General features: G+C 37.1%; 2 protein-coding genes across 4 annotated transcripts in view; one reads left to right on the forward strand and one right to left on the reverse strand.

The window, feature by feature from the left end:
- The window catches only part of PLEKHG7 (pleckstrin homology and RhoGEF domain containing G7), a 63,727-nt gene extending 51,754 nt beyond the window's left edge, over positions 1–11,973 (forward strand). The window contains 9 exon segments of the mRNA XM_059187532.1: positions 1,037–1,083; positions 1,085–1,153; positions 1,512–1,587; positions 5,523–5,605; positions 7,707–7,730; positions 7,732–7,808; positions 9,190–9,197; positions 10,763–10,860; positions 11,875–11,973. Of these exon segments, the coding sequence (XP_059043515.1) occupies positions 1,037–1,083; positions 1,085–1,153; positions 1,512–1,587; positions 5,523–5,605; positions 7,707–7,730; positions 7,732–7,808; positions 9,190–9,197; positions 10,763–10,860; positions 11,875–11,973 (581 nt within the window).
- A 3,088-nt stretch (positions 11,974–15,061) lies between these two features.
- The window catches only part of EEA1 (early endosome antigen 1), a 120,195-nt gene continuing 109,268 nt past the window's right edge, over positions 15,062–25,988 (reverse strand). For all 3 annotated transcript variants that reach the window (XM_059186508.1, XM_059186507.1, XM_059186509.1), the window contains 7 exons: positions 24,742–24,927; positions 23,351–23,482; positions 21,919–22,104; positions 20,708–20,946; positions 20,321–20,441; positions 19,415–19,513; positions 15,062–18,699 (listed from right to left, as the gene is read on the reverse strand). In XM_059186508.1, the coding sequence (XP_059042491.1) occupies positions 18,577–18,699; positions 19,415–19,513; positions 20,321–20,441; positions 20,708–20,946; positions 21,919–22,104; positions 23,351–23,482; positions 24,742–24,927 (1,086 nt within the window). In that variant the 3' untranslated portion in view covers positions 15,062–18,576. The remainder of the gene's footprint in view (positions 18,700–19,414; positions 19,514–20,320; positions 20,442–20,707; positions 20,947–21,918; positions 22,105–23,350; positions 23,483–24,741; positions 24,928–25,988) is intronic.

Consider the following 25,988-nt stretch of genomic DNA (forward strand, 5'->3'; position numbering starts at 1 on the left):
TATATTTTGTTGTTGTTCAAATTCTAAAATGACCCAAGGAACTAGAATTTTGCTTATTAATGAGCAAAACAGAAAGTTAATTAAACACAGACTTTTCAAAGCTTTGAATGTCATTTTGGAGATTATGACTCATTTTGATAGGTGTGTGAGAAGACAACAGCATTTCTTCCGGAGGTTTCTCAATAAAATATGGATCCTTGTCATTGAGGGAAGACATTCCTGTGGGCTTCCTGTAAGCCTATGAGCTTAAAGATGACAAATTCTCAAGAATCCCACCCACCATGTGATTCTAGGGGTCTATGACTTATCCTTCATATTCCCAAAAACTATTTCAAAACCTTAATAGAAATGAGTTATTTTTAAATGTTAGAAAATTAATACAAATCTTCAGAAGAGAAAATGAGTTCTTCTCAAAAAACAGTAGTCATTCTTATCATGAAGTGGATGTAGGATTTACAATTAGTGAAAAACAAGATGTTTGTCCTTGTTCATATGATTTGTTCCCCCACTAATTAAATGCTATATGGTTCAGGGATATGATAAAGCTACTGAAGGCTTTATTAGTATTTTTGAAATAAAAATGCACAATACATTTCCAACTTACTGAGTTACATTAGTTAAGCTTCGTTTTTCTCTGCAAGAGGCTGATTTCAAATGAGTTTTTCTAAGACATCTAAACAGCAAGCAGTATGTTAAATGAATATAAGATACGGTTTGGCTCCAAGGGCAGTCAGTATCTCTAAATAATTCCTATGGATCTTGGTTAAATTTTATGCTGTAATGTCACATGCATTTAAGGCTTTTTGACTGTGAGGCACCTGGGTGGCTCAGTGGGTCAAGTCTTTGCCTTTGGCTTAAGTCATAATTTCAGGGTCCTGGGATCAAGCCCCACATCGGGCTCTCTGCTCAGCAGGAAGCCTGCTTCCCGCCCCCTCCATCTCTGCCTACTTGTGATTTCTCTCTCTGTCAAATAAATAAATAAAATCTTTAAAAAACAAAAAAAGACTTTATTGATTGTGTCTTGTTTTCATTCAAGGGGATCTTGAATGAAAAGTGGAGTGGCTTGACAATTTCCAAAAAATGTAGACGTCTATAGGAGATTATAATGTGGCCTCCACTATGGGGTAGTGATAAAGTAGTCTTCATTCCAGAAGTACACAAAGGATCAATTAGGACTTATGTCCTTTTCCAGAACTTTGGCATTTAGGTGGAAATTAACACACTCGTCTTAGAAAGTCCCCAACTGTCCACTTGAATAAGAAATCTAGTCTTATGAACAAGAAGTGAAGCCTTCATCCCCATGGCATTATATGTGGGAGGCAGACATCCTCAGCCATTCTCGGGGATGGCCCTTCTGAGTGGTTTTCCATTCTGTCCCATTCCCATGTCTGTCTTCCAGCATTTTCAAATGTCTCAAACCTTCTAGACAGAATGCATTGCCCCATCTACTGGAGTATGTTCTCTTTCCATCCATAACAGTATCTCTGTGATTTTCTCCCTTGTTTTCCAAGTGCTTGGAACATATTTTTAATGAACACACATCAGAAAACATCTTGTCACTAACCAACAGACCCCTTCTCCTTGAAGAAAATTAAAAAAAAAAAAAACAACACTTTTTTATTACTCTTTAAAAAAAATTTTTTTTTTAATTAATCTTGTAGGTAAATTACTGCTTCCTTTAAAAACTCAACATCTTTGCTACCTTGTAACTTGTCTGATCATTGCAAATGGCAGTGTGGGAGGAATCGTATTTGCCTCTCCATCGCCAACAACACAAAGCGATCTGTGATTCAGAGCCTCCTAGGAACTCACCCAGACTCTATGGAGCTAGCCACACATCCTCCATTTTCTCTCTGTGAGGTGAGATAACCATGTCTATCTTATAAGATTGTTGAGCAAATTAAATGATAGACACGGAGAGTTAGCACATGGTCTGGAGTAGACTAGACACTTGACCTGCCCTGTTGTCATCATGGCTTTACTCCTCCAATGGGCAGGCTACCATCCCATCGGTGGCTTGGGACACTGTTATGTAATACACATTGTGCTAGATGGGCACCACTGGAGACGACAACGTACAGTTCTGCAAAATCCTTTCTTGCCCTCCAGCTGGGGAGCTCTGCCATGGTAAGCAGACCTGCAGTGTAAGTCCAGAAAAGCAAAGAGTCTCTGAAGCTGGAGAACCTGTACAAGGCATTGTGTGGTCCATGAGGCTACAGGTGAACTAGAAGGGGGAGGGGTAGAAAGGATGGACATCCCTGCAAGGACAGGAGGGACAACCTCTCAGATGAAGAGCCTAGAGGGAGAGAGGCTTGGAGGCAGAAGCCACCCAAGAGTGTAAATTCTGGTAGTGCGGAGGTTCGGAGGGCAAACCTCTCCTCACCCCACCCCCTCCTGACGGCCAGGCCCACTTCCAAGCTCAGCCAGCAATGCCTGTGTGACCTTAGGCCCCTCACAACAATCATGCCACATTGTCATTTCCTTCCTATGTCGTGTGGATTCAGTGAGCTGACAGATGGATGGCTACTTGAAGAATGGCCGGCACTGAGTCAGTCAGTGCCCAGTAAATACCGTCATGGTCAGACGGGCTGAAATAAGATCTGCAGTCAGTCACTCGTCTCTGCACAAACTCTGAGTGGGCCACCTGCTATGTGGGAAGCTGTGCAGGACATGGGGTGGCCTATTCATGGTAGTGTGGTCCCATGGGGCAGTGCCGGGCGAGAATGCCTTATTGAACACACATTGCTAAGAACCTGCCATATTGCAGGTCTAGCGCAAGATAGCAGGTTGGGACCCAACACGCATGTGGCAACTGCTGACAAGGAAGGATAGACGTGCCCAGCATTTACCCTGAGGGGCTGCTTCCTGCGTTTTCTCCTTTCAGTAAACTATGCAGAGAAGTCACTCTGAATCCCATTGTATAAGTGAGGAATCTGGGGCTCAGGGAGGTTCGGTGATCATGCTCAAGTTCACTTGGCACGTTAAACGGCAGAGACCAGACCCATGCTAGGCCACCTCAGCCAAGGAGGCTTCCAGAATCAGAGCCACTGGCTTGGAAACCAAGCCAAGGGACCCAGCCAGGAAACTGCTGGCAACAAGAAGTCATTGAGCTCTTAGACAGCAATGTGATAGGTTTCAAATGCAGCTGAAGAAAAGAGTTCTCAGAAGCAAAGCACAAAATGGTGCAGGGAAGGGGACCAAAGTTGAGAGACCAGCTGGAAGCTCCTCAGCGAAGCAGGGTGAGGTGGGTGAGACGAGCCTGGGCCTGGGCTTCTCAACTGTTCTTAACCCGGAGGCCACGCCCTGCTCACTTCCATTTGAAAAGATGACAATTTTAATTTTCTTTGATGTTAGTCACCACTTCAAAAATAGTTATGCATGGGGACAAAATCCAGTCAAAGTAGTGAAATAAAACAACTCTTCACGCAAACTGCCTTTCCCTCCAAAATTGACCCTCAGCTGGAATTATCAGAGATTTTGATTTTCCCCCTCCCTCTATCCACCACCTTCCCAGCACTGTGAGGTGCACTGACCTACCCTAAAATGTTAGGTATTCACATAAATAGAAAAAGATAAATTTGAGAGGTGTTTCAAAGGAAAAGGCAGAAGGACTTGAGGATTGTTGAAGTGGGTAGAGGAAATGAGTTGAAGACACCCTCGGGTGCCCTCATCTATGTGCTCGAAAGGTTGGTTGAGCAACAGTGCAGGCGAAGGGAGTGAGTTGGGTGGTCAGTTTTAGGGTTCAGGTGTGAGCATGATAGGTCATGTGGAAGCTAGATGAACACGCCCATGGCCATCTCTCAGCAGAAGCCTTGTCAGATGTGCATTCACGCAGCACGCAGGATCGGGGTGCTTGTCACAGAAGCATGGGTGGGAGACTGGCTCTGCCTTCCCTGGGGAATTGCTTCTTCCGCATGGTCCAAGATGAATCACCAATCAGTGTGTCTCCGTGCAAGTAGGTAGGAAAGCGAAGAGGGGACAGATCAGAGCCCTGCTGTCTAAGGACAGGACCCAGAAGCTGCACACTTTTGTTCCTATCCACTGGTCAGATTTCGTCACTTGGTCATACTTAGCTACAAGGGAAGCTGGAAGATAGAGTACTTGCTGGAAGGTGGACACGGAACCACTAAAACTCAGCAATTCCATTACAACAAAGGAGGGGGTAATGATTTTTAAGGGACAACCAGCAAGCAGTCTTTGCTGCAGCCTGATTTGCAAAAAGTTTCTAATAGTAATGGAATGCAATTAAAAAAAAATCTTTTAAGGACAATTCAAGATTGAATAAAATATGTGGTATCTTGGCCATGCAAATATAGAATCTTTCCTCTAAACTTATAAGAGGGGAAGAAATAGAAATGAGTCCTTACTATTTTATCTATTGACTTAATCTTAGCCACACAGTTTCCTGCATATGAGAAAGAACTTCTAGAAAAATATTAATCAATTTTTCTGATTTTTCTTGTATTTACTTTAAACTTCCGTCTCATCTGCCCCCGAACAGGCTTCCTATTCCTTTGAAATCATTTCCATTTAACCATATCTATGTCTAAGGTCTAAGGAATAGAGTAGAATAGAGAGAGGATTCCTGATTCTACTGTTTCATTTCTCTCCTCCTACTATTCCCTTCTTAGGGAGAAGTATAAAAGCCCATTTGCCTTAAATAACATGAAAAGTGATATCAGAAAAGTTTATAAATATAAAGCTACATGATGAATATTTAAACATGTACAGACACATTGCAAAACTCAGGAAAAAATTCACTTTAATGGCTCTCTTAATCAGCTAGAGCTGTCATGAAAACATACCACAGACTGAGCCACTTAAAGAACAGAATGTTATTTTTCACAGTTCTGGAGGCTGGAAGTCCGCAACCAACTTGCCTGCTGATGAGGTTTCTGGTGAGGGCTCTCTTCTCAGCTTGCAGACGGCCTCCTTCTGTGTCCCCACGTGGCAGAGAGAGGGGGCTCTCTTGCATATGCTCTAATGATGACACTAATCCTCCTAGATCAGGGCTCCACTCTTGTGCCTTCATTTAATCTTACTCACCCACTCCTAACATAGCCACATTGGAAGTTAGGGTTTCAACACAGGAGCTTGGCGGAAGCCAGGGGAGGGGAGACATAATTCCATTCACAGCAATAACAACATGCCTTTTTTCTAGCCACATCTATCTTTGCCAGTGACCCCCCAGATGAGTCAAAAGGCAAAAATAAAGCAAGTTTCATTAGTTGATAGATGTCCTAGGCTTCGCTGAAACCTCTGCAAACACCATCTGAGCTATCTTAACTCCACATGAAATGCATCACAAATACCATGTCTTTAAAGCTGAAAGCATGGGCTCCGATCGAGTCTCTGCTTCTGGGAGAAATCAATTCAACAGTAATGCAGTTTTCTGATGCACGTGATTGGAGCTTCCTAAGGCGTAAGCCTGGTTTGCCCTGACACCCACCCTGTCTTGTTTTCTAAGGGATTCTTTGATTTGAAAAACACCTTCTGCTTACTATTTCCAGCCCCCATTTCACCTTCTTTTTTTCCCTCAGAAAGCACCAGATTCCTAGATGTTTATCTGTTACTCTTTGTTATGAAAACTGAGCGCAACAAAAAGGTAAAATGCTGTTATTTCTAAGTAAGTCTGCGAAATAAGGTTAGAAATATTCCTAAATAAATTGTGTTAAAAATATAAAGGATGGATAGACATCAGATTGGATTTCACCCTCTAAAAAATGGAGGCATTAGGAAATGTGGCTCTTTATAGTCCTCTAGCTCTGAACTGAAAAACAAAGCCAAAAGCAAGTTACATTTCCTTTTGTTTTTTTTTTCTTGCAAGTTGCATTTCTTAAGGATGTCGAAGAATGTATACATTCTTAGAATGACTTAGTCTGTATATTTGTGAGGTGTCAAAAGCCTGGACTTTTGGCCTGACTTGTCCAAGCAAATGAAACCAAACTACTTTCATTCATGTTGGCCTTTGTTCACCAGCCATGACAGTTTCACTGGTGTTGTGGTGAGCATCCCTGGCTTCCAGATTGCCCACCACAGCCAAAGCAGCCAGTGCATGGGGGGCTCTCTAAACTGTCTGCTGTCATGTGCTGAGGTGATCTCCACCCCTCTTCTAATTCAAAAGTTCACATGGTTCCTGAGAAATGATGATTTAGGAGCCCTGAGCTCTCAGTGTCCACCAAGAATGGCAGAAGACAACTTGTGGAGAGCCGGCATCACAGGCAAAATAAGCCAACTGGAGACTCAAGCCGCAAAATCTCTTCTGGGAACAGGGATTTTCCCCACTACTTAAGTATTAATGGTTCCATCATGGTGGTTGTTACCACACCTCAAGCCATGGGTTCTCGTGGTCCAGTCAAGGTTTTCTGTCTCATCTCCTACATCACAGGGTGCTCCGAGTGACATGTGGGAGTGGTAGCAGGAGGGGGACTCCCCAGGGCTCTCAGGCACGTGCCCTCAGAGCGGGGAGGAGGAGCTTCCGTGCGTCGTAGGTCCTCAGAGAGAGCTCATGTTGTTTCATTCCACTTCTTTACCCAAGGACTCAGCCCTCCACAGACGTCAGATCGTGAACTAGGTAGTTCACGTCTCTTAATAACAGAAGCTGCTAGATGGCATGTTGGTTAGTTGAGCTAAGGAATTTAAGGATCTTTAAGCAATAAGAGATACCCATTAATCCATCTGTGAAGAGTTGATCAGTGGGTGGGAAGGGCATGGGTGCTGCAGAATATTTAGTCACAGCTTTGAAAGTTGGATGGTCTCCTATTTTAAGCTACCCAGACAAGCGTGTCTGAACAAGTCAAGCTCTGGAAAATCACCACCCCCTTCAAAAACCATGATGCCAACCAACACAGTTTGCGTCCACTTCAAATAGCAGCACAAATCAGAGCACGAGAATTAAGGCAGCCCACAGTAACCATATTATCAGGTAATATGCTGGTTTCATGTTTCACAACTTGATGCCAAAATAAGGAATGTTATCTGTTTTAAATTCCTTTCTATTTTGTTTCCTCTTTGCTATTTGAGGCACATGATATGTCATGCAAATCATGATCTTTGACACTTTTTTAAAACATTGAGCATCTTGGGGCGCCTGGGTGGCTCAGTGGGTTAAAGCCTCTGCCTTCGGCTCAGGTCATGATCCCAGAGTCCTGGGATCGAGCCCCGCATCGGGCTCTCTGCTCAGCGGGGAGCCTGCTTCCTCCTCTCTCTCTGCCTGCCTTTCTGCCTCCTTGTGATCTCTGTCTGTCAAATTAATAAAATCTTTTAAAAAAAAATTGATCATCTTATATTCAGCATCTAAAATCATTCAGTTATTTGTAAATTATAGGCATGGAATTGATTTAGACTTAGTGTTAGATTCCATGGACAGAGCTGGCCAGAATGAGGCTCCCCTTTCTGATTCATATAATAGTGCTAGAGAGAACACTGAAAATGAACACTGTGATGAAGACTTCAATGTTTCCCCATTGTGGACATCACCCATTATTAATTCAGACAACTGAACTTGGAAATCAGAAATACTAAGTACTTTAACACTTTAAATCATGATGAATTGGAGGGAATACTTTTCAAAATCCAGAAAAAAGAGTTAGCTGGAGTTCAAGCAACTGTTTCTTAAAACTCAGTTTTGTTAAGGATGCATTTTAGTTATGTGCACAGGTATTTACTTCCTATTTTTACTGCATTATTTTCTTCTTCACTTTCAGAAACTTGGAGGCTCAGACCCTGGTTTTACTGTGTCCTTCACTCACTCCTGAGCTGCAAATAGTAATAAGAGGGGGTACTTAGTGTACAGTAGTTGATCAGCGGTTGGGGCGGGGGGGGGGGGCACTGGGGGTTAGGAGACCACCTTCCTCCTCTAAGGCAGGAACAGGAAAACAGGGAGCACTTCCTATGCCCCTCAATTCCCAACCCAGCAGCCAAGCCCAGAGCTCCAAGGACTAGCACAGGACCACTGTAAACACAGTGGAGGAATATTACACAATGAGTAAATGAATACACACAAATAATCATGATAGCAAACACTGACATAGTTACACTATACGACCAAGGTATATATTAAAATACTTCACATGTTACTCATGAACGGAAGCAAGCTCTCCCCAGGAACAGAAGGGCTCCACTAAGGGGAAACCTGCATCCAGCACCCGAGCCTTCTGTCTTCTGTCTTTTCTTTCCACTTTCACCAAGATTTGCTGAAATGTGACGTGGTCAGGCTGAAAGGCTGCGTATCTGCGTATCTGGTTGGAACTGCTTGCAGTCTTTATAGACCAAAGAGTGCCTAAGCCAGAGGATGTTTCTAGAGAAATCCTCAATAGGGGCATCTCAAGGGAGCAAAGCCGTTGCCTTGTGAGTGCACCCCCAGCCTTATCCCTGTGGGAGCCTCCTCCCTGCTCAATGGATGGCAGAGCAGTGTAGACAGGCAGAGACTCATATGTGAGGCTTGGATGCACTTTTGTTTGCTTAGTTTACTTTTTCATGGGGAGAGAAACGTCATTAGCAGAGGCTATCCTAGGGCAGGATTTTTTTTTCTCTCACTACAGTGGCCATAGTTAGATGATAAATGGACTTGAGGGGAGGAAGCCAGAACCACAGCAGAAGAGCAGAAGCAGCTGGGGCTGCGGGCTCGGGTTAGCGATGGCCCCGTCACCTTTAAGAACGCGACTTCCTGGGAGATCTCACGTCACTGGATCACCTTGGGAAATACATGCTTTTTCTCCTCTAGTCTTTTTTTTTTTTTTTTTTTTAAATAAAAACTATTTTTTTAAAGCTATACAGCCACCATTTTTTGTTATTTTCTGATTTGTTACTACCAACTTGTTTTATATACACATTTTTTTTTCCCCTCATTCTCCTCATCTAATTGTTTTGATTGGTGAGGTTAACAGTGCATGAACCAAAATAGCTATAGAGTGGGAAAGAATAAAGGGTGAAAAAAGAAGAGATAGTGCTTTGGAGTGATTGACAACCCTGTTTCAAATCCTGGATGAATCATTTACAAGCTGGGTGACCTTGGAAAAATGAAATCTGTTTCCTCATTCCTAAGAACGAACTAGAGGACTTAGTCGGTTGCTGTGTGGTTTAAATGATAACCTCCCCCCCGCCAAAAAAAAAGGAAAAAACAGCACAGTGCCCAGTACAAAGTAAGGGCTTAATAAATGGTGTCAGTTATTATAATTCTTGTATTAGAATGTCAGGCAAGAAAAAGGGCAATTCTTGATCATATTATTTTCTCTCCTCGTTTTATTTTACACGCCTAGCTTGACCAGTTCTTTTTGCTTATGAAGTCCCTTGTACCCATATTACAAATCAAACAGATGAGGGATGCCTTGAAGAATTGAGAACTACAGTTGCAGTTTTTGAGGAAAATGAATTCCAAAATCCAGCCAAGAACAACAACCTAGTCTGTAAAGCCTGACTTGCTACAGGGAATTTATAAGGAAAAAAATCAGGGAGTAAAACAAACCCATGAGGTTTTTTCCAGAAAGTCATTTTAATAGTCCTTTCATCGCAGAAAGCTGGACAGAATTTCATGACCTTAACAGACGCCATTGTGGCAGAATTTAGGCATTAGGAGGTTTAGACTGCTATGGATATTACCTGTGATGCTACAATGGCTCCTGCAGTTAAGAAAATAAAAGTCTTGCATTCAGTTTGATTCTGAAATGAGGCCCAACCTCGATAAGTCTGATTTAAACCCATACATTTAATCAAATACAAATAATGACAGCAGACAAGCAGCATAAGGATCAGCCAGGAATGAGAGTCTGTGCCTCCTCCTCCACCCTTAGGTTCTACCTGATGTGACCAGAAGCCGAGCCTGGTTTGGCTCTGTTTGTTCCTAGATATGATTAACTATACAGGCTGCAGAATTTTACTCCCTGTGTGGTATTAATAATTCAAGGGAGAAGCTTTCCATTTAAAAGCTCCTGCTACATTTAGAAAGGGGGGGGGGGGTGCCTGGGTGGCTCAGTCCGTTAAGCTTCTGGCTTCAGCTCAGGTCATGATCCTAGGGTCCTGGGATGGAGCCCCGCATCTGGCTCCCTGCTCAGTGGGGAGCCTGCTTCTCCCAATCCCTCTGCCTGCTGCTCCCCTGCTGTGCTCGCTCCAAGAGATAAATAAAATTTTAGGTGGGGGAGGGGGGAGAATTGCTTTCCCCGTATCTCCTGTCTTTTCTTCAAAAGACCAGCTAGGAAATGACAGAACAGACTGCTTTTTTTCAAGTGCAGAAACCTCACCAACACTTCTTTTTGTTTCACATTTCACATGGTTTGGTAGAGGCTGAATTTTGAGTCAATTATTTGGCCTGTTGGGAAGCACTCAGATTCGGTATTTTTGTTACATCTTAATTTGTTTATAACCCTTGTTTTGCTATGATTTCACTTTAAATACAAAAGTAACATTTTAAAAAGGAGCGGTGGAAGTCAGAGAAACAATAGTTATTCTTTTCCATGTTTTATTGTCTATATTTTACATACATACTATCCACCTAACATGCTAAATTTCTTCTACAAGGTGCCCATTTTCCATCAGGTAAGCCATAATTGCATTTCATCAAGTCCCACCAGTCTTTAAGTAAGGAAGAAAGGGTTTTCATATTTAAGTGGGCTCTATTTGGACATAGCAGTGAAGTCTTGGTCTTGGAATCGACTTTTTGTTGTTGTTATTTTTGGTAATCTACATAAACCTCTCACATTCATTAAAACAAACAAATACTCTAGGTTCTTGTACTGAGAATTTCGTCTTTGTAATCTCTTTCCAGCATTCTGGCCGAGAAATGCTTTCCTTGTACAACATGAAAACAGGTATGGACAGTGTATAGCACCATTCTTATTACAAGCCCAAATGGAAAACATCAGAGTATCTATTCGATTTTATAGGGTAGATTCTTCAGACTTGATATAAGGGGGGGGGGGGAATCTCACTCCAACCCTCTTAAGTAATGGGAAATGGGAAATTTTGTATATTTCCTTTACCAGCTCTGAGAGGCGGAAGTTAAGAGGGGAAGGATGTGGACATAAAGTCCGTCTCATGCTGAGAAATCTCAGGAGTTGTCCATTTCCTTACACTCTCACAGTTGACACAGCCCCCTTCGTTTTCTCCTGGACCAGAAGCTCAAGGGCTGCCTCTAAGTTCTGCAGCTTATAAAACACAATGGGTGAAAGAACTGCTTTCGGATTGCATGATGGACTTTTAAGGTATTCCAATCAATTTTCAAAGTCCTGAAATGCAAGTGATGTGATGTCAGCTTAAATGAGGGGCTACTGCAATAATGAACCACCTCTGGAAATATGCCAGTTTAAAAAAGAAAGGAAAATACGCCAGTGTTGATACATCTATAGAGGGGGAAAGTGGTTGCCTGACTCTGGTTTCTCTATCTTAGCAGTTTCCATTTTTGTCTCTCTCCAGGAAGGTTTTTATCATAGCAGCAACAAAGCCTGACAATTAATGCAGTATTTGCATTATTCTTAATAACTCAACTTCCTGGGTCACCTCCTCAGTCTGTTTGCCAAAGTACGCCACTATTTCCATACAAAATGGAAATTCAAGAAATTGAACTTTCAAACTATTTATATTCTCGGTGCTCATTTTTCTAATTAGTTATCATTGACTATTATGGTTCCTTGATTACTCATAACTGTTTTCCCAACTTCTTCTACACCATACTCATTTAATCCATTTGCACCTTCATGCATGATTAGAGCTATTTTATGATATATTGGATTTAAGAAAGAAAATGGGAAATATGCAATGTTTCATTAGTCTTCAGTTTTAAAGAGCAAGTCAATAAATAAAAGGAAAATATTAGTCTAAATATGTGAAAAATTGACAACATTCTCCCTCCGCCCCCCCCCCCATATATATTTTAAACAGGAAATGTGGACGGCACAAATAATAGCAGCGGTCTCTTGCTTCACCAAGAATCAGGAAACCAAGAATATATCTTTATTTACATTGCCTGCAGAATCCTGACATTTAGGGACCTAAAACAAGTGGTGCATCTTTTTAGACATTAGGGATTAAGATACTCTTTCAAACTTTTTTTTTTAAGATTTTATTTATTTGACAGACAGAGATCACAAGTAGGCAGAGAGGCAGGCAGAGAGAGAGGAGGAAGCAGGCTCCCTGCCGAGCAGAGAGCCTGATGTGGGACTCGATCCCAGAACCCTGAGATCATGACCTGAGCTGTAGGCAGAGGCTTAATCCACTGAGCCACCCAGGTGTCCCTCATTCAAACTTCTATAATACTTATTTAGTAATGAGCTAGAAGGAAATATGTATTTTAAAGGAGGTCCAGAATTTGAGAATTTGAGCCAAGAAAATCCTTACTAGGGAGGAATAATGACTGCAACAAATTTGAACTCTGAGGAATTTTTTGGCAGGTACATAGTGTTATCTAGACTACCTTATAATGTCTTGGCAGGACTTGCAAGAGATGTGAGTGAAGGATGGTGCTATTAGAATTTGTAAAGGGATGGAGTGTCAGGAGGAAAGCAATGTCCCCTGCTTGTGCTCAATGTGAGTTCTACTCACTTCGAGTATTTCAATAATGAATACAAATTTCCCACATGGTTTGTAAATCAGTCTTACTGCTTTAGAGTCCTACCTCACATGCAATTCTAACTCAGATATAAACTTTGCTCTTCTAATAGATTGAGCAATAAGTCTATATTTAATAGTTTTTAAATTCTTATTTGCCAACAGTTTGCTTATCTTAGGTATATTTTAAAATAACCTAACTTAGAAGTAGAAAATCCTAAAGACTAAATTTCCTTATTTTAAGAAAAAAAAAAAGTATTTGTTTCAGTTTCACTGGTTAACAGTTTTACATAGGAGATTTTCATAGAAATAGTTAAGATTTAATAGAAAGTCTTTCTCTGAACCTCATTTTTGGAAGAATGTGTCATAAAACCACTTTCTGGTTTTGAGTGGTGTGTGCGTGCGTGTGTGTGTATGCACATGTGCAATGTGTTAGCACAGTACAGTTTATTTGGCAGGAAGGACTTGAAACATCATTGGAATTTTTACAAAGAAAGACAATTTGAATTGTTATATTGTCATGGTAGAATATACTTTTAACTGCATTTAAAAAACTAGTTCTTATAGTCAGATTATATCAAAAGGAAATCCACAAATTTCAATTTAGGATTGGTAACTTTTGCAATTTCCAAAATGGAAGTACTAAATCAATCAATCTGGGCTTAAAGGTAGGTGAGACATTAACTGATCTCCTTAAGTTGGAGGATAGGATAGAGAGGATAATGCCTGAAAAAGTCATGTGCACAGTTAATTCTGAGGAAAAACACAGGCAGGACAGACAAGTACAGCATAAAGGCTCTTCTACAAGAACCAAGCACTGTTAGAAAGGAAGGTCACAGTCTCTGTATAATAATCTCAGATATTTATCAAGAACAGGTAGAAATAAGAGGAAAATCTGGAAAACAATAATTACTGTTAATGTCTAAGAATAAATGAGAAAAAAGAAAAAAACGAGCAGAGAACAGGGACTAGACTTCAAGTAAGCTCCTAGAGATGGCACCCAGATGGGATTGAAAACAATTATGTCCAGGAGAAGACAATACAGATTTATGTAAGAGAAGACTTAGAAATTGTTGGCCAAAAAATAATAGATATATTTTTTAGAAAAAAATAACAATCCTCTTGCAGGAATTTTTAGCTATAAACCAAGCCAAGAGGAGGGCAATGGACTGGAACTAGGCAATCTCTCAGGATTCTTTTTTTAAAGTCCCATGAGTCCAGTAAATATTTATATGTATAAAGAACTAATTTTACCCTGAAATCTCATTTGAGGGAGAGAAAGACTAAGTAAATTAGCATCAAGATTTAAAACCGATTAAGAATATGCTATGTACAAAAAAATATTAACAATCCTGTGTCCATCACAGCACTATTTACGGTAGCAAAGAAGTGGAAGAAACCTTAATGTCCATCAGAGGATGAACAGATAAAGAAAATGTAGTCCATACATACAATGGAATACTGTTTCAAACTTAAAAAGAAGGAAATTCTGCAACTTGCAATGATATAGATGAACCTTGGACATTATGCTAAGGGAAATAAGTCAGTCACAGAAAGACAAGTACTGTGTGATTCCACTGACATGAGGTATCGAAAGTAGTCAAATTCACAGAATCGGAGTAGAACGTGGTTTCCAATAGAGGGGGAAATGAGGAGTTACCAATCAATGGTATAAAATTCCAGCTAAATGAGATGAGGAAGCTTTAGAGGTCTGCTGTACTATACACAGAAAAAGCTGTCAAAGAGGGTAGATCTTACGTTAGGCATTCTTACCACAATAGAATTTTTAAAAGAATACACTATATAGGTGTGCCCGGGTGGCTCAGTGGGTTAAAGCCTCTTCCTTTTGGCTCAGGTCATGATCCCAGGGTCCTGGGATCAAGCCCCACATCAGGCTCTCTGCTCCGCGGGGAGCCTGCTTCCTCCTCTCTCTCTGCCTGCCTCTCTGCCTACTTGTGATCTCTGTCAAATAAATAAATAAAATCTTAAAAAAAAAAAAAAGAATACTCTATATATTTAAACTGAAATTCTATAAATCTCATAAAAGAACATATCTAATATATAATCCAGTAAGTCCTTAAGAACATCCATATTAAACTCTTTAAAGGCAAGCACACATTAGAGTAAAATGAAAAAACACTTCGGGAACTTTGGTTCCCAGGAAAAACACAGTAAAAAATGATGGCTTACTGAGCCCTTAGAAAAGACTCTTTAAATGGTCACCTGGGTGCAAACTTAGATAAACAATGAAAAAAGGAATTACTTCAATATTGTTTAACATTTCTTTGTAGCTTATTAATTTTCCACAATAATGAATGGAATGAAAACAGAATGTCCTAAGCAAAATGGCTTTAGTAATTTCTCTTCAAGTTATGAACTTACTACTTTACGTTAAACATCAAAGCTTATCCCGTCTCCATCCAAGCAGAAAGTTCTAACATTCTGTAAATATATACAAAATGGTTATCATTTTGTACTCTTTTTTAAATAGGCAAAATAATTTACAGTCACAGAATACAGGTACTAGAAAGAAAAGGTTTTTTAATATCATCTTTAACAAATTAAAAAAAACAAAAGCAACAATTCAATAAGGATCCTTCCATTGTTCTCTATACAGATTTAAATGCTGTTGTGTAATTTATCAGTTACATTTATAATCAATAACCTTCCACTCACTGAGTTTAGAAATTACAGTATTTACTGAGCTAAACTCTCTCACAAAAATAAGGCACAACTACATGATCACAAGTAGGAAACACAATACAAATAATGAATTAAAAACCTAAATGAGAAAATATTCATGCACAAGTTTCTATAGAAACTATGAATATATGATCCAGTTCAAGGAAGTACACAATGTCATATATATAACTGCATCATGTTACAATAAATTCATTACTTCTACACAGAAAGAACTTAGCAATTTCCAATTCTACTTTATACAATTTTACATAAATTTAGTAAGTTTATGCACAATATTCACATCTGCAACAATAACAAATTGATCATTAAAATTCAGGCAAAGGGCAATTAAGACACCATAATGTGTGGCACATTATAATTACAGAATACCATTCATCAAGCTCATGTCTAGGAATACTAAATTGATGGCACATTTAAATCTTACGGATCAAATCATCCATGGTTTAATAGCCAAAGTGCATTAAAAAAAATTGCTATAGTCAAATAGGTCATGAATATCAAAATATATGATCATAATTTGCTGTCCACTTAAAAGCTAAACATTTTTATGCAAATGCAAAGTTAAAAAAAAGTGGCTTCAAAGTTCTCAAAACTATAAAATAATCTTAAAGCCTTTCTAAGAGAGATGGGAAACTAACAAATTTGGCAGTTACTATTTAACATTACGGTGAGGAAACTATTAAACTAGCTAATTCCACATTAAGAGGTAGTTGAACAAAATGTTATTTGTACACTGCATTGAGGTCTTTGTGTTTGTTTCCCTCTTTTTTCTTCAAAATGAACTAATCCTATACCAGCAGCTGTCTCTTCTTTCTATTAAAGAAAATCTGTAGGTATAGTTTATTGTACACGAACCCAGCAAAACTTGATTTTAATTCACATTTCTGTGCTGGGGTTTGGAATTTACTAACAAGTGATGCCAAAAGACTGCGTTAGAGCCAAAAGCTCAGACATGCGAGTTCTAACTCACTGACAAATAGTACCAGCAAACATCTAAAATGTAGAGCCAATAAGAACTCAAAAGATGACTTTAAATAAAAGAAAAAGAAAATTCTTTGTTTCTAAAACATCTTAAATTAGTGAAAGTTAATAAACAACAACAAAGAAAAGGTTTCATTTCCAAAATTATTAGTAGAGTAGCCTGTAGTAAATTATTCAGGACCTATGAAATGAGATTAGCTAGATGAAAACTAGAAAATGACTCAAACACATACGATTTTATTTGTTGTCCCCACAATTGGGGGGAATATAGAGGTGGGGGGACAAGACAGGGAAAAGGCCTTCAGTGCGCCCAATTAGGAGACGAAATGAACAAATACTTAACCTATAATCCTCATGAAGTTTTATGATCTTAAAACAAAAACAAAAACAAAAAATGGTGCTATGAGTATCCGTTTTTCCAAAGCAGAAAGTTCCTAAGTTTCATACTGTTTCTAATGTGTTAGAGTATAGAATTAAGACTATTTGAAAGGATTTATAAGTACATAAAAAGGCTCAAATAATTTTAGCTCAATTTATATTATCCAATTATTATTTTTAATAAAGAGTCACTGTATTTCTTCTTTATATAAGCTGAAGGATATATGTTTATACAAACTGAGGGCCTCACAAACAGGGTCATTAATAGCTACTGACAGCAAGACTTATTTAAATGGCTTTTTAAAAAATAATTAAATGATTATATGACAATCTTTTTAATTCTTAGATGTTACAGGTAAAGCATAAACACAACTTTATTTCAGCATGATATTTGAAAGCAAGTATGTATGGTAAACCATTGCAAATGAAATATTAAGTCCCATCCTTCCCTGATATTATTACCAAATGATTACATTGCACAAACGGATAACTTCGTACTTTTTTTTCTAAAAAGAATAAGTCAATATTAATGACCTCTCTACAGATTTTTTCCAATTTGCCAAATGAGTAAGACCATAATAACTTAAAACTCAATTCCATTGTTCACCATACAAATAAGCTAACTTTTAATTATCCTTAATTAGCCACTCTGCTTCAGTTCTGATTATAACTTTGGGATTCCCACATACATTTGTTTTTGGTGATACTCTTCTCTCCAGCTGTTATTTTGAAGTAATTTCATAGTAATATTTTTGCAAAATTAAAAGATTTGCCAGCTGATATAGAACCCCAAATTCAGAATCATTTTAAATTAAAGTCAAGTTCACAACTTTCAAAACTGTTTCCCTACTAGGTAAGAAGAAAATATAAAGTAGAATATTTAATATCTCCTTATCATTTGTATTCATTTATGCAGATAAGACCAGAGCGTTATCAGTTACTGGCTTTAAGATGCAAAATTATAAAACAATAGTGAAGCTGAGCTATGCTTAGAAAGGTTAAACCAAATAAAAGGAAAACAAAGATCCATTAAAAAAGCAAACTCAGATTCCCCCAGATGCAGGAGAGACAAAGTATAATATAGGGTATAATGAGGGTATAATATAAAGGCTAATCTCAGAAAACTTTCCTCTTACAAGAAACTGAGAATAGAACCATTATACAATTTCTATTATTCATCCTCCAACTGGGGGGTGAGGGTGAGAGGTTTTCTAGATTCCTAATTGAGAATATGTGAGAGTTTAAAGGTTAGATAGAAAAAGACAAAGAAAAAGAAAAATTAACCCTAATCTTTAAAATACAACCCACCCCAGGATAACCATAAAGTAAGCAAACTGATTTTACAGAGGTTTTCATAAAATCTACCCAAGAGAATTTAATCAATATTGTTAAAACAAAAACCATGTTTAAATTCATGGTTAATACATATTTCAACATAAACTGTACTTGAGTAGTAAATTTATAACATAATAATGCAACTGAGCTATGAACCTATATATAAGAAAAAAAAACGTTTTATAGTTCTGTGCATGACTTCACAATGAGTATTTAATATAATTAATGTGCTATTGTGCAACATATATCACCCATGTACATTTTTGTATCCTAAATTTGGGAGGAAGAAGTAAGCTATGGAACTGTATTCATGTCACTTGTGAACAATGAAATTATATTTAAAAAAATACATTGCTATTTTCTGTCCAAAGTTTATTTACATTTCATTGGCTAATTCTAAACTTGGCATGAAAGCTGTTCCAGGGGTTAAATGGAAAAAAGTAATGAAAGATGAGCCCAAGTCTCACAAAAATAGAAGAGTTTTACTTGATATTGATAACATTCCAAAATATATGAATTCTAATTTGGTTTAATATTGCAACCACTGTCCAAATCAAATAGTAGTCCAAGACCTCTATTAAGTGCATTTATTAAAAATCTAATGTTAGTGTAATACTACTCTGACATTGTGATAACCCATTATCCTTGCAAGTCATTGAAACATGCATCACAGACACGAACAGGCTTCTTGGAAGAAGGAGTTAAGGCATTTTTGGCTGAACACTCAGCACAGAAGATATTTCCACATTGTCTGCAGTGATGCTGTAAATGACAAAAATTAAACAATTTCAAGCATAGAAACTATACCAAAAGCATTATGAGACTACAAGACTACTACAGACTGTACTGTGAAGGTATATTAATTTTCAAGTGATTAGTGTATTATTTAATAATATACCATTTCAGTATGTCAATTTAATCCCTTAGTTAATCTGAATGTTTCCTATTTACCAGATACTATGCTAAACATTTTATATGGCATTTATCATGGAATTCTCAAAAGAACCTTAAGAGGCATCTAAAAAGTGATAATAAAGCATCTCATCCTACCAGGTAAAAACCATTCCTATTTGCCAAGTGTTTTAGGCATAATTTCATCAATAAGAATATAAACCTGAAACATAACATGGTATTATTTAGAAAAAAAGGTTTTTTAATCTCTTCTTTTTCTTTAAAAGAACCCAATGATGACTAAAACATATGAGTTTAATCCTGGCCCACTGGTTCAGAAAATGATTATTCCAGAGAATAATTCAATAGAGAGGCAATGACTAAATTTAAAACTAAAATTGAAACACATATGCTGATCAGAAACTATACTGCATAAAATTTAATGATTCTATATAGCTGTAAAGTTAATCAACAAATAGAAAATGTTTTTAATCCATCAAATGCAAGATTATGCTGATGGTTAAAACATTAATTGATATTGAGAAATAAAATTCAGAACCATAGCAATATGAATAAAATAATTTACCCGTCTCACTGTTACTGAAAAGCCTTTCCCACAGGCCATACAGTTTTGTACTTCGTTGTCTTCAGCCCATTTCCTATTTAATGCTTGTGTGTGTTTGATCTATTAAAAAAAACAAACAAACAAAAACAAGTGCCTGTACATATAACATTCAACATTTTGAAGAATGATGCATAATTTCTAATTTGGTGCCCAACTTTTTTTTTTTTTTAAAGATTTTATTTATTTTGACAGACAGAAATCACAGGCAGGCAGAGAGAGAGGAAAGGAAGCAGGCTCTCTGCTGAGCAGAGAGCGGGATGCGGGGCTTGATCACCGGACCCTGGGATCATGACCTGAGCCGAAGGCAAAGGCTTTAACCCACTGAGCCACCCAGGTGCCCCTGGTGCCCAACTTTATAAAATTTTGACTTATAGGCACCATGGGATAAAATTTTAAATATCCAAAATACTTTGGTCATTTTCCATTGTCAAAAGTTGTTAAATTCATAAGTCTGAATGACAAAAAAAAAAAAAAGTAAATCAAATTTTAGTCCTCAAAGGCACTGGTAATTTCTAATCCTTAGTGATTTCCCATCCATTCTAACCTTAATGATCAATCCTTTCTGGGCACCAAGCCCATCACTTCTTTATCAAATAGTGACTCAACTATTCCTTGATGTTTCTGAATTTTTCCAGTACTGACAATTCAGGAATGACAAGGCTTTCTCACTAATCCCAGGGTTCTCTCAGACAAATTCTTTATCCCTTTTATTTAATTATCCATAACACAAACAATACTGCTACAAAGAAAGTAACCATTCAAAAGTATTTACTAAATATCGGAGATTTCTTTTAAAGACTGAAAATGTGCTTTCCCTAAGAGTTAATTCTATACTGAAAAACAGCCTCACATTACCAGATGACTTACTTGAAGGGACTGATTTTCTCTGCCCAGCTCCTGCACTGCTGCAGTGGTATTATCCAGCTTTCTTTGCAATTCAAGGACTTTGGTTTGAAGCTTTTCTATTTCACCTTCTCCTTTAAGGCATCTAGAATAGATGGCAAAGAGACTATTAAATTTTTTAATGATAAAGATCCTTCTAGAACATACATAATAAACTACTTCAGTAACTTCAAATATAATACATGAATTTCAACTATCTGATTGCTTTAAGGGTTAGTTTTTAAATGGCTACATAAATACCTACAGGACCCATGCATTTTTCTCAAGACTTGTATTTTTTAAAATGTGGAAAAAGACCATCTTTTCGTCACTTAGAATGGAAATAAACTAATTTGACTAGACATCAATCACCTTTCTAGTAGTGCTCTCCTTTCATCCTGATTATTCTGAACTGTAGCTTCTAACACTGCAATTTCACCCCGTAAGTCGTCCGTCTGTTTCTCGAGCTCACTGACTCTCCGTTGACTGGACTGCCACTCTTTCTTTACAGTGCCTAAGTTTTCATTTAATGCTGTAATCTGCATGGTAAGTTTAGCTTCATTTTCTTCATGCTTCTTCATTCCTATTTCTTTTTCTTTTATTTCAGAATACTGAAAAAGGAAGAACAGTGAGAAAAAAACCTATTACAAAAGTAATGCAAAATAAATTTAATTAGCTATTGAATTTAAAATATTGGCAACATAAATAATATTACTTCTTCAGGAAAGAAGGCAGGAGAATGTATTTCATTTTACACTAATGAAACTAATTCCAAAAACATCTGTGTAATCTGAAGTGGCTCAAGGCCATTATGCTGAAATGATGGTCAGCAAGCTTCTTATAACACCAGTGAACATAAAGCAATTTGAGATATTTTCCTTTTCTCACTAGCACAGAGGAAGAACACATAGTTAAGGATAGCAAAGGCCCTGGATGCAAAGCTGGCATTATCCATCTCAAATTCCACATACATCTTTTTGTCTACCAACCTGCCAAAAACCGAACAAAACAAAACAAAAACAAAAAAACAAACAAAAAAATACAAACCCTTCAGATCACTGTGTGAACTTGAAATTCAAACCTTCAACTAAAACATTCAGCATTCAAGTTATCTGGACTTAATTCAATAGAGGAAAGCCAGATGCTTCCCATTTTGGCATGCACAATTTAGGGAAGGAAAAGTAGACTTTGGTCATCAAAATTCCAAACTGAAGTTTCCGTTCTCCTTTATCAACATTCACTTGGACTAAACAAATGAGTTTAACATCATTAGCAATCCATGCCATTTACCTCAACCTACACAATTGTGGATTTGTTTGTTTTTCTGGCACTGAAAGGTTTTCATTTTTTTGAATTAAGTTTTATTGAATTTTTATTTATATAAACCAAAATGTAATTACAGACTAAAATATTTCCAAATACATGCCAGCTCTTTAAACAAATCAGATCTCTTTTCTCAATCAAAAATTAAAATGCTAGGTAAGAGCATTTAAATCCTAACTTCTAAGTAGAAAAATCCTCTGTTACTGGATTGACTTATAAAATCAATCTCAAAACACACTCCCCACCATAAAATTACTGACCAGTTTAGCTTCCTTCTCAGTAAATTCTTTCTTCAGTTCCTCTTCCTCCTTTTTCACCTGTTCTTTTAGCATTTGCTGGTTTCTCTTCTCCTGCTCAAGGGTTGCCTTCAAGGAATCTACTTTCCCTTGAAGCTCTAATTTCTGCTGAATCAAAAGCTGCTTGGCATCCTTGAGATTTGTTACCTCCTATTGAAAAAGGCCAAAAATAAATCATCCTTTACAGTAAATGTTTCCATATGTAGCTGTTAGACAAGTTATCATAACAATACATACAATATGAGTTTTAACCTCTCCTCTTAGGAGATCCTTAAAGTTCACTATTTTAAACAATTGGTTTAAAAGAGGAAAGATTATTTACTTCCTGCTCAATAACCATTTAGATCCAAGTAATAACTTTACATGCATATTTTAATTCAATTATGGAAAAACTCCTAGCCCCTATTTTCCCTTTCTTCACTTAGTCAGCATTCACTGGTCACTGCTTAGGCATCACACATTGTGTTCGTTTTTAAGAAGACATATAGAGATGAATTATATACATTACCTGCTTTACGGAAGTCACAGTATATAAGAATATAATGATATAAAGAGATAATTAATTAAAAACCAAAATGGTAAGTATATTGGTAGACATAAAAGGTAGTGAGAGCACTCAAGAGAGAATTTAACCTTTTTCTAAGAAATTTAATAATTTTTTACAAAGCAAATTATAGACAATTGGTTTTTTCAACTGATCCCCTATTATTCTTATGACAGGAAAAATGTTCAGAACAGATTATCAAAAATTTTAGGAAAGAAAAACAATTGAAAAAACACAATCCCATAAAAATCTGAGTTTTAGACTCTGTTTTTTAGCTTACTATCTATAAACATCATTTTCTAAATCAATAGCTCTTCTTTTTTATTTTTTGAAGTAGGCTCCATGCCCAGCATAGAACACAAGGTGGGGCCCAAACCCATGACCCTAAGATCAAGACCTAAGCTTGAGTGGGATGCTTAACCAACTGAGCCACCCAGGTGCCCCCCAACTTTTTAAAAAAATTATTTATTTAATTAGACTCTACAACCCAGTATGGAGCCAACAGAGGGCTTGAATTCACAACCCTGAGATCAAGACCTGAGCTGAAATCAAGAGTAGGTCACTTAACCAACGAAGCCACCCAGGTACCCCTAAATCAATAGCTCTCTTGATTATCATCTCAACAAATCTAAACTTTTAGAGTTACTTTGCTTTATTCAAAAAGCTGAAAACATAAGTAACATAGTTTCAATATATGTATATAGACACTATACAGCACAATAGTGAAAGCATTTGTCAAAATGACGAAACAACACATCTGGCACATAGCAGGTTTCCAATAATATATGTATTTTTTTATTTAAATGACAATAATACAGTACAGAGGGAAGAACAATGATTATTTTAACATACCTTTATGCTTTCTTGCTTGTGGGACTTGAGTTCTTCACTCAATTTCACAATTTCTTTTTCCTGTCTACACTTAATTTCCTCTATCTCTGCCAATTTAGATTTTTCATTTACTAGTTCTTTCTCTTTCAGTGACTGTAGAAAAAGAATTTATTAAAAAGTAATTTTAAAATACTTAACTGAAAATCAATGTAATAAAATAACTACAACTATTTATGACACTGTTTCTGCCCCTTTTTACCTAAGTTAACTTGAGCAAACTACTTACCTTCACACTTGCCTCTTTGTCATTATTTATACAATGTGAACAACAGTAAGATCTTTATAAGCATTAAATAGTTAATGTTAATACCATAAAATGAATAGTGTCTGGCCAAAGTAAGAACACTATAAAATTTAGCCAAAACTACCATTCTTTAATGCTGTTATTATTACTATTACCAGAAATATCTTTATTTAAGGCACCTAGGTAGTGATATTACATATTATCTAATTTGATATTTATACTAAATAGCTCTTTTTAATCCTCATTTGATAATAAAGGAACAAAGGTTCAGAGAAGTTAAATAAAAGCCTTTAGCGATACAGTCAAAACTACAACAAAGTCTGACTGTTCCAAAGCCCTTACAACTAAAGGCCTATATGCTATAGTTGTCTCAAAATTTTCTAAACTTGAGGCACAAATCACGAATATCATGTCAGATCCAAACTCCCACCCCAACAAAAACATCCGCCAATTTTTTAAATTAAAGAGACTTTGAATTGCACAATTAAGATATCCAATGAACTTCTGGAATTGTAAACTTCAGAATGATATCCTATCAGCTAATAGAAATAATGTGATTTCAACTATGAAGCCAGAAATAAAATGCTTCCTAGAATCCAAATTTCTCTTTCATATGGTACTTTAACTAACTTTTAAATGTATTGGTCATATAACAGATGGCTTTCAACTCTATAATTTAGCACCATTTATGTAAAATATACTCTAACTTCCCTTAGAAAGACCTGGCTCTGAATTCTAAGAATTATAAGCTAAGAATTACTTCTAGACCTTTTTCTCTCTTTCACACACTAGAAAATGTTATATAAGATAGTTGTGGAGCTATAACACCTGTTTTTAAATAACCAGAGGTCTATGGTATGAAAAAGATTTGTAAAACCAAAAAGAGCAAAAAGAAAAATGAGTAGAAATGATAAAGGAGCTATTAAGAGTACTTCATAGCATCAAAAATCCAATTATCACAAGTATTTTATCAGACACCAGAAATCCATCTAAGGAGAGCTGCTGCTGAAGATAAAGGTGATGCCTGTATCAGGTAAGAGATTTGACTAGATAATTTCTAAAGCCATTGTAACTCTCAGATTCTAGATTTAGTCAGAAAATGAAATACCTTTTCTTTCTGGACATCTTGTAGTGTTTTACACTGCTCCTTCAACTGCTGTTCTTTCTTTGCTGATTCCTGCTCCAATGTAGCCTTGGCAGTTTTAAGTTCTTGAATCAATTTATTTTGGTTTCCAATTTGATTTCTGTTTGAAATCAAGTCCTCCTGTGCTAGAGAAAGCTTCTCTTCTACAGACTTATAAAAACAATTTCCCCAAATTATTATATGTCCTTTTTTGATTTTAGCAAATTTCAACAGAAACAACAGTTAGCATAAGCACAGTAGAAAGCAATATACTATAACAAGATAGCTTGTTATGCCTTTCAGTAACATCAGGTAAAAAAAAGAAAGAACACTAGACAACTCTCTTAACTCTCCTGCCTATGGAGAACAGTTTAATGTAAAATATTTAATAAAACTGAAGCAATTCCAAAACCTTTAGAAATCGTCTGTAAGTATTACTGGCTAAGTGGTATTAAGGAATATTATACAAGAAGGGATTGTATTAAACACACTCAGAAAAAAAATATATATATGTATATAAATGTTTATGTGTATTTATATTTATGTGTATGTGTGTATATATAATTAGAAGATATGGGGAGACATGAAAAAAAGCAATTTAAAAGGAGATGTAGTTAAATGCTACATTACATATATATATGTCTTACAGGACCTACGATGTCCCGTGACATGCTGAAATTTTAGTAAACAGAAAGGATTTTTGTCATGAAGTGAAAAAAACCATTTCACATCTGCTAACCTGATCAAGTGAATCAAAAGAATAAACTCTACCAGACATCTGGGGCTCTATTTCTGACAAAGATATTAGCCCAGCCTCTTAACTTCCCATCTACGTGGTAGAAGTAGTGTTGTTGATCAACACTGCCCATAGTTACTGACTGTTCTAAAGTCCAAATATTTTGTGAAGACAAAGCTAGTGAAAAGGGAAAACTTTTTGACCTATTAGGTTTCATTTTGGGATAGATATGGCAACAGGTGGTAGATATGGTAACAGAAAATGGCAGGAATATTGACACTCTCAGTTGCAACTACAAAATAGCAGCAGAGAAGAAAAGTAACTCTAAGATGCTCTCCCACCATCTGGAAGAAGTTCATCTTTCTTATTCTGGAGATACAGTTCCTTTGAACAGGAGGCAGAAGATATAATCTAGCAAAGATCCCTGCGGGCAAGGCTCAGCTATAGTAAGCATTCAATGAAAAAAAAAAATAGATGAAAATTTTTAAAATGAAGA

Source organism: Mustela lutreola, chromosome 8 (genome assembly GCF_030435805.1).
Source record: "Mustela lutreola isolate mMusLut2 chromosome 8, mMusLut2.pri, whole genome shotgun sequence".
NCBI classification, from domain to species: domain Eukaryota; kingdom Metazoa; phylum Chordata; class Mammalia; order Carnivora; family Mustelidae; genus Mustela; species Mustela lutreola.